Source organism: Gymnogyps californianus, chromosome 14 (genome assembly GCF_018139145.2).
Source record: "Gymnogyps californianus isolate 813 chromosome 14, ASM1813914v2, whole genome shotgun sequence".
NCBI lineage: Eukaryota > Metazoa > Chordata > Aves > Accipitriformes > Cathartidae > Gymnogyps > Gymnogyps californianus.
In genome coordinates, this window is record NC_059484.1 from 17,560,466 (window position 1) to 17,569,989 (window position 9,524).

General features: G+C 43.0%; 1 protein-coding gene across 1 annotated transcript; it reads left to right on the forward strand.

Moving 5' to 3' along the window:
• Positions 1 to 628: 628 nt before the first annotated feature.
• SMIM32 (small integral membrane protein 32) lies at positions 629 to 949 on the forward strand. The gene has a single exon (XM_050905047.1). It carries the CDS (start codon positions 629 to 631, stop codon positions 947 to 949), a length of 321 nt encoding a protein of 106 aa, XP_050761004.1.
• Positions 950 to 9,524: the final 8,575 nt, after the last annotated feature.

Sequence of the window (9,524 nt, forward strand, 5' to 3'; positions counted from 1 at the left end):
AGTCAACTAATGCTTCACAGCACCAGGATTTCAACAGCACGGAGCCTCCCGAGGCAGAGAACCGCGACGGCAAATCCAGCAGGATCTCAAAGCAGCAGCCGCCTCTCCCCGCAGGTGCCATTTAACCCCGGATTTGTGCGCATCCCACTTCTAAAAATCAGCTGGAAAGCCATCGTGCCTTCCCTTCCCGGAGAGTGAGCACTGCCAGCCAGAGCCTTGGCTCCTCTCCGCCCGGCTGCCGGTGCCGGAGCTGGGTTAGGGAGAGCTTTTTCCCATGCAGGTGGAGCGGGGCTCCCAGCAGACTCCCGGAGCTCCCAGCTCATCCCTGCTGACCAGCAGATGATCCAGCGCATTTCCCCAAAAGAGGTGTGCTGGGGAAACGAGGGCCAGGACACGAGGTACCCATATCATTTTTGATTAATATTTGTGGATGAATGCTGTAAATATGAGCCAAGAAGATTTAAAAGAAAGTCACTGAGCCATGCAAGTGAATTAATTTGCTTTTAGACAAGATGCGGCTGGTTTTCAGCCTTTTACAAGCAGGAACATTATTTCTTTCCTATGCCAAAGACTGACTGCGTTTGCTCTCCTGCTTTACTTCTGCCGTGGAGGAAATTTAAGCAAGAACATGTATAGTGAATTGCTAAATTCAACCAGTGCCACTGAAGCTCACCTAATCATTCAGACCAACACGCCCTACCTGAGCAGCACACCGAGACCCGTGAGCTCCTCCGCTTTTTACATGTCGACAGCCAGGGTGTTAAAAGAAGGGGAAATAAATAAGCCAGACCTGGTGACTTACATCATTCTGTTTTTCTTTCTGCTCTTGACTGTGACACTCATTGTGCTCTTCATAAACTGCCAGCTGAAAAATTCTTTTTTTGCTACTCTTCCTTACGACAGATCGCTCAGAGAAGCGAGGAGCCCGTGGAGGACACAAGCTGTCTGACACCAGAGAGCAACTATGTCTTACAACAGTAGCAGGCATCAGAAACCCTGTGCAATAAGGCGTTCTGGCCATGTGTCAGTGAACGGACGTGACCCTCGTTAGAGTAATAGGCTGCATCGCAGGAAAAGATTGCTGAAAAATATGCTGTATGCAAATCGGAATAGCTGTAAATAAAAAGCTCTGTTATGAACTAAAGAGAGAATGCTTTAGCAAATTTATACAGTTTTGTGCAAAAAATTGCCCCATAATTCCCGATTACGCTCTATATGTATGCAAATGTCATCATCCACCCATTCAGTGTCCATACAAGGATATTTGCATTAACAACAATCTCTGATTTGGGCATCTGGTGGAGCTTGTTACCCATGTTTATGAAACCATAGCATCAAATGTAAAAAACACAGTGTATTTACCTAACGGCTCTACGCTGAGGATACGAGTTTACTTTCCAGACCCATTTCTCTCAACTGCTGCTGAAACTGCGTGGTAACGCAGTGGGAGTCCTGCCAGGCAGGAGGAGAAGACGAAAAATGTTTATTTAGACTTTTGATTGTGATTCTGTTAAGAGTGTTTTTGATGTTTTACTGCATCGTCGATCAGGTTTTAAGTTACCAGTTATGTGAAACACTAAATACCTAAGGAATTTGTTTTCAACTTTCTTAAGCTACAAAGGAAATTACTCGCCACGGCATGAAACCAAAATAATCAGGATGGGGAGAAGGAGGGAGAGAAAATAAATATCATTAATAGTATGTAAACTAATGAAAGGGGAGACCAGAGTGCTCCGAGTTCAGTACACAAAGTAGATAACTTCTGAAAGCCATAAAACGCAGCTTTACAGGAAGAGTTGCTTTAATGCACAATATCCCCACTCCTTGCTCTTTATATAAATCTAGCACAATTAGAAGCATGCTTTATCAATACGGCAACAGCTTGATTCAACATTGATCCCTGGCAAAAACCGCCATATGAATTTATTAGCTATCCGATTCTGTTCTAAAAGCTTCTGCTTAGCCTTGTTACCTGACATGCTATTTTATAGATGCTGATTTCTAGTCAACTTGGAGTTACAGCACAATTCCAGATCAAACTGCACGAACCCCAGAACGGTATTTGTGTTTCCCACAAACAGTGGGCAAAGGGCTTTTTTTGTTGTTGTTTCTTTTGACCCCAGTGGCTCAACATACAACTGAATTGCAGCTATCCAGAAACACGGAGTCCTAAACCCTATTTTTGCTCCAGTTTTTGCTAGTGGATCATCTATCAGAAGAACGGGGTTCAAGTGGTGTCAGATGCTGTGCCCCTAAATCCCTTCTTAACATGCAGAGTACAGCAGAGGTGCTGTGTGTATATACGTACATAACTTATTTAATCCAAATGAGGAGATTTTACAATGCAATTACACACAGATACAGGCTTGCACTCGAGCACACAGAGGAAATGTGTATATACAGGAACCTGTTTGCAAGCTTTTTTTACACAGAAATTGCACAGTTGGTAACACTTCCATGTCATTGTCTTGGTTACCATGTTTTATTATGCTCAAGTAAGTTAAACTACTATATAACAGGCTTAAAATATTTTAGTCCTCAATAGGTGGCCAATTTTTATCTCCTCTGAACTAAATTTAACTGGTGTAATTCCAAGTAATTAATGTAGAAAGCGAAAATAAATTCAAGTGTATTTATCTCAGCCCTTTTTGAATAAATCAAGTTTTATCAAATCAGGCATTTCTTATTTATTTTTTAAGTAACGACAGCTTGTTTCCAGCTATCAGCCATAATGAGTTTGGTCTAAGAATTTCTGCTGGCAAAAGCCTCAGGACCTGATAAAGCACATGTTGCATTGCACCCTACTGTACTTTATTTAAATGTGCAAGAATAACCCCAGAATGAGCCTGTTTTTCTCCACAGCCTGATAGTTGGTGTAATACCCCAGAAGAACCTGTCATGCTTAGAGTGCTAGCTGATTTACTGGGAAAAAGCTTTTATGCATGCCCTGTGTTGCTCTCATCGACACCCAGAAGCATTTCTATTGCAGAAGAAAGTTCTGTTAATGACATTTTAACCAATGTATGAAACGTATGTATAGAAAACATCTGATATATGCTCTTTCACTAGGCCCAGAATTCAAGCTGACCATAAAATCCACTTCCCGACCGCAGGCACGCCAGAGAGGGACCGATGGGCATTCATTCACTTGTAACTGGTTTATTAGGCGCATGACACACATGGGGTCCCAAATGTATACTCCATCCCTTCCCCTCCCCTTCTGCCAGCCACGCTCCTGCCCCTGACACAAACACACCATTCACTCTGTCTTTACAGCAAACCCCACTTTCTCAATGTGCCTTTCAAAAAAGCCTCTCGAGACCCACAGCCCGGCAGCCGCCTCCTGCCTGATGGCTTCTCTTCAAGGCAGACTGGAGGTCGATATGCTAAAACACGAAGGACAAGTGAAACACCAGAAATCTGGGACGCGATGCTGTGAGAAGCGGGGCGGCCCCAGTTCAGAGAAGCCCTTAATTATACGCTTCGCTTTCAAAAGATGAGTAGCTCCCATAACGCTTCGGAGAGCATCCGTACACTTAAAATATACAGCTATGCGCTCTGCTGAATCAGGACCTGCGTGTTAAATACGGTTTTAACTCTTCTTCCTCTGGGCCAGGGAAACAACCCATCACTTCCACTTGGAAGCAGTGCAACCTTTCCCATCAGATGCCACCCTTCCAATGGATCATTATTATTATTATTTCAGTCTGTTGGCTTTAATCTCTTAATCCACAGACTGTTTTGAACCCAGCTGCCCGAGCCGCTGGCACAGACACTGCCTGCGGGGAGTTTGCCGCAGCACTGGTACTGAGTAACCCAGGAGGAGCCGCCAGTGCGATGCTCCTCTGCAAGAGCACCCCAAAATTGGGAGCTCACTCATCCCATTGCTCTGCCTGAGCACTGGGTTTGTTAACATTTCGGGGACCCAGCAGGACCCGTCTTTCTTTTTGCATTTCCTACCTGTAGGTGGGCTGTGGTGGGCTTTTCTATGGGTATTCACCCTCCTGCATTTCCCTTTCCCCCAAGCAAAAACCAGGAGCTGAGCGTTTTCGACACCTTGTGCCACATGGCCATCACAACCGATGCTTGCAAAGGACTCACCTGTAGGACTCGCAAGTCTGTCAAACTACACAGCAAGGCAAAAGGCAAAGAATAAATCCCAAAAGCCAAATATTTCACCTCTATTTGGGATGCTTCAGGCTGGTAAATACCTGGGGCTGCACAGCAAAGCAACGCAGCTTTGCTTTCCGCATGATCACACTCTCCAAACGGGTGTCAAACCTCAAGAGCCACAGCAATTTGTAACTGCACTTGCTCTAATGAGTTTTCTTCTAGTAGCATGATCAAAAGAAATGAAAAGCCCTTATCCCAGGACACCACTTCAAAACAGGAATCACCAATTCAAAGGCTCCTTCGCAACTCAGCTGCCATTAAGAAAAGAAAGAGAAAAGGCTGGGGACTTATGTAAAGCCTTTAGCGAGTGCTAACAAGAGCGAGGGTTTAGTTACACTCCTCCTGAGTTTTTTTCTGTCCTTCCAAAGTTACAAAGAGTGATTTCAGAGAATGGCTGAAGAGGCTGAGTAGCGTCCGAGCCTCAATTTCCTAGTGAAAAGCGGCTGCCCCTGACTCATACACAGGAGCCAGACCTGATCCCAGCAGACGTGTTGGGCAAGAGGTTTGGTTCTGCTCTGCCAAGGCAGAGTGTCCCTCCCTGAATGCTGCTCTGACCACGCTCCTCGTTCTCCTAAACCTTTCGAGAGCCAGGAGCTTTATTTACCCGGTATTCGGAACATTTAAAACACTGGCAGATACATCAGACTGAGAAGATGAAAGGAAGCACAGTTGGATTGTGTTCATAGCGCATTTAGCTTTAGGAGGCTGTTTCTTCTGAGCCTTAACTCACAAGACCCTGAGCAAATACAGAAACTACAGGTGTAAGCAAAGAAGTCTGGTTTAAATCCATACAGAACATCTCCCATGCAGCAAGTTACACACACTGCCACGTCTTTGCAAGTTTTTTTCCTCCTCTCTCCCTCATTTTTGCCCTCCTGGCAATATCAAATTCCTCCCTGCGGGGCTGAGCATTTGCCCAGGGAGTGCCTATAGTACCACTGGTGAATAACCTTCATGGACACAACCTGTTCACTCCTAAACTTACAATTCTAGATCTAACATACTATATTTACCTCTAATTTCTTACAGGAAACTTAAGAATTCCTTCTATAAAGATCTTTTGGAGTGAGACTGCTCACCAGAGACCTGAAATCTCACAGATCTCAGGAAAACTAGTCTCCATTTGGCTTTTACAGAAAAAAGCCTATTTTGTCTACTTTGCGTTGTCTCTTAAATTCTTCTGATCCAGCTCTAAAGTCGAAGTCACCCACACAGCTCAAAGCTTTCTCGAGAGGCTCATGAGTTTGCTGACAGCAGTTGCTATATCTAAGAGACTTCAGAAAATGAGATGTTGCAGGAGTGACTGGATTACACAGCACTTCTTATTTAGTCTTGGAAATAACCATGTTGTTTGCAACAGCAGATATGCAACTTCAAACAGAGAATGGAAAAAAGGTATTTATAAAGAACAAAATAAAACTGGCCTTAGAACAAAAGAGCTGTTAATTTTAAAACCCCCTTTTTTTTTTTTTTTTTTAAATGTCTTACAGAAAAAAGGAGTCGTCCTGCAAGGAGCAGGAACACAGAACGACTGGAGACGACCCAACAGCTTCCACCCCCCAGAACCTCACACCCCAAGCCCCTCACCTCGCCTCTCCGCAGGAGTGAAGTAGTTTTGCAGGGTTTGTCTTTGTGGGGGCATTTGATAACTAAGTAGGCTTATTTCTGAACCCAAGTTTGAATTTTATTTTCTTTTACAAGACTGAAAAAAATTGAGATTTCACATTAATCTGCCAATGTGTATAAAAACTACCTCTCATTTTGTTTTTATCAGACTTTTACCTTGCCTCAGTTGTCCTACATCGCCTGTAGCAGGTACGGGCACCTAAAGCATTTCCACAACATTGTCACTGTTTCTGCAACCACCCCTGGCACCGGAGCAGCTGAGTCTCTGGTAACTCAGAGCACCCCTTTGATGACAGTCAAACCCAACTCATACCTCGAGCAGGAGGCTGGAGGGCTCCGGTGACGTACGGCAACACGGCTGCCCGTGACCACCCTCTGGATGTGTTGCCTTACTCCTTTCGTCCTGCTTCTCTTCCCTCCAGCGTAGCACCAGCAAGTACCATTCGAACAGCAATACAGAGAGTTTATCAATTAAATACAGAAGTGACTGACTTGGCATAAATCTACTTTGCAGCTATAGCTGGTCTGGCTTGTTAGCAGTTTCCCCAGTCACATACATTTAAGGGAAACATCGTGGCTAGCACAACAAAAATTCTGGATAAAAGAGAATTTTACAACGTGCTTCTCTCGTATGATTTTCTATAATCTGTGTCTTCATTTCTTGCACTAAAGCGAATACTTCTAGTGTTCTAGAGCAGAGCTCCTTCAACGGAGACATTCATGCAGAACTGCTCGCTGCGGGATTGCCCAACAGCAACCGCCTGTTCTAGATCGGGTGTGACCATCGCCCTCAGAAAATGGGACACTGTTGTGATGCTGGCTTCTTGCCATCCTTAGAAGAGCAGATGATTACCAATCCAGCATGAACTTAAGGTAGTAGTGAAAAAAAAGTTTTGCCTGGCAAAGTATCTCCGCTGGGATAGATTGCCTGCCTCCAGATTTTCGGAATGAACTTTTAGACTGATTTTTTTGTCATTTCAATGTTATATGCTGTCAGTGGCTGCAATGTTTTGCTTTTAACTGGACCCCCACGTGCCCTACAACCGCATTTACCAGATGATGAAACTGTGGCCTCAGACTTACCTTTAGAAGCAGAGAACAGGAGGATTAAGAGAATCCCAAGTCAGACCTTCCCTTGAGTTTGCACTCAACTAGAGCCGAAAAATGTCGCTTAAAGAAATATTTGTACAGCCCCCTTGAACATGTAGCCCTGTAAGGCAGTTAACAAGAACAATATATTTTAAAAGAATTTGATGCAAACTGCCTGGAAATTGTAACACAGTGGAGCACCTATCACACAGGTATCGTAAGTGTTTGTACTCAGGCTAAGTTGTCTTTTATTAAGGCTTGCTCCCTCTTTTTAATGTGAATGCGCCCCAAGAACTCTATCAGCCAGAGGATTCTTATGCGGCATCTTGAGGTCTAGTCCTTTGACTGTGCTGGACTTCACAGACCTCTCAGAATTGTTTTAGAGCAAAATACTGCTAAATATAGAAACATAGGGCAGAGAAAAAGCCAGACTGCGTGTTTTAACCTACCTGCAACAAATGGCTAGCACACACTCAAGGCATGACATGCCATTTTCCCCAGCGTGTCTGAAAACCTGGGCAGAGTCCCCTTCACCCGGGTAGGGGACAACACACATAACAGGTGAATGAACAAAGACTTCAAAATGATGTTTCTTATGAGGCTAAAGGACTCTTCTTCCAACTCGCAGGAGTTGGAAAGTCATGGAAAAGAACAACTGAACATCTGGGAGAAGCAGCAAGACATTAGGACTCAAAGAGTATTGTCCTTTCAGTGGCTTTGGTGATGGTTTTATGCTGTGGGGATTAATAGTTGTTCCCCCTCCCCGAATTTAGTTTCCACTTTGACTTTTGCTGTTCCCACAGCACAACAGAAGTCCGGGGACTGACGCTAGACAGCTTGCACAAGTCTCATACCTCCACTCTATAGCTTGCGTAGGCTTTATTTTTCAGTCTAGGTAAGCTACTTTCCAGCATGCAGCTTTCTTCTGCTTTGCTATTAAATTCGTGAGTGGTCGGAGTGAGAATTCACACCACAGAGCTACAGACAACCATCTTTGCTGCGCCTGTATGATAAAAATACACAGGATGACATTTCTTTACTTCAAAGTTTATACACAGATATCCAAAACTAAGGGGAATGATTGATTATTTTTGTTCAAAGTTACCAACCCAAAGTGCTAATGCTGACTGACTACAAAACGCTAATCAGCATAAGCCAATTCTCTCGCCAATGCTAATTGAGCATTAAGACCATGCAGTATCTAAAAACATTTACATTTAACTGAGTGGCTGACAATTCACAGGTACGTTGGGACTTTTTACAAATGCCTCAGTGCGCACAGAAGATAGCTTATTCTGCATCCTAAGTCAGAAGATTGACACTGCTTAAGATTTCAAGGGAAACTAGAGCCAGTATCATCACTGAGTGCAGCCCAATGATTTTTTTATGCTAGCAGTGTCTGGAAAACATACGTTCTAAATCATATAGGCCAAAATACTGAATTTGGCAAGTTAAATGGAATCAGCATTTCCATGATACCAAGTGCTTACTTCGAGAAAGCTATTTGGAAAAGCCGGACTTGGAGCACTGACTTGACACTCCAATCACCAATGTCCTCTGACCAGAGTATCTATAGTAAAAGTAATTTCCCAAATTTTCCTGATTTCTATGAAACAGTTTTTCTAGATGAGTAGGATTTCTTGGGATGGTGTCAGAGAAGGCACGGTCCTTGGCTACAACAGGGCAGGCAGCGCTCCAGGACAAGAAAGGCAGATCTCTCTTGGCACAGGATATAGGACACCCAACGTTTAATTACTTTAAATGCCAGCGAGATATTTGCTTTTTATGTAGCAGTGAACAGAAGTAGCCTCTGACTCATTTAACACACAATGCAGGTTGGAGTGGGGGTGGAAGAGGTGGGGTTTGCCCAAAGCTTTTTTCCTTCTAAAAAAAAAAACCAAACCATAAATGAACAATTTCACAGGTTACATTGGCTAGCTACTCACAGAGATGTAACTATCAACTGTTACTATACCTCTAAATTCCCCAGAAAGACTAGTAAGATTAACAAAAACTCTTCAATTCTATAAAATAATGATTTAAAAATTTTAATAACCAAGATTTTTTTTTCATTTCTTTGTTTGTTTTTTTACTTATATAGAAAGCTATTAATACATGTCCATATAAAGTTTCTGGAAAACCAACAAGCCACTGCAACATTTAATTTGAGATGTTACAAGTTACACTGTATCATCTAAGCAATACTATCATAGTAAATCTTCTGGGAACTTTACATGGCAATCATTGTTTTGGAAGCAAAACCATCAAAACAGTATCAGGACATAAAAAACCCCAAATTACTACCTGAGTGATTGGATCCTCCTTAGTATAGTGCAGTTGCACATTCAGAGGAAAAAAGCTACTATTATTGATCAGATGAGGGAACTCCACAGAGTACTACTGCAAGGTGGCAGCCTGCTAGCCAAATTAAATCCCAAAGCAGGCAGCACAGCCAAGATCGAGCAGTATCAACACTTTTGTTTCAGTTTTATACTAAACAAATAATTTGTCCTTTCTGTAGTTCTTATTTGGATATCCCTGTGGAATTGGGATTCAGTATTTTTGTACTCATCCTGCCAAAAAAAAAAAACCCAAGAGATTTCTTTTAATTTGTGCACACCACCAATTACTATATC

Coding starts and splice junctions, on each gene's coding strand:
- SMIM32 (XM_050905047.1), top strand. CDS start 629: ATGTATAGTGAATTGCTAAATTCAACCAGTGCCACTGAAGCTCACCTA.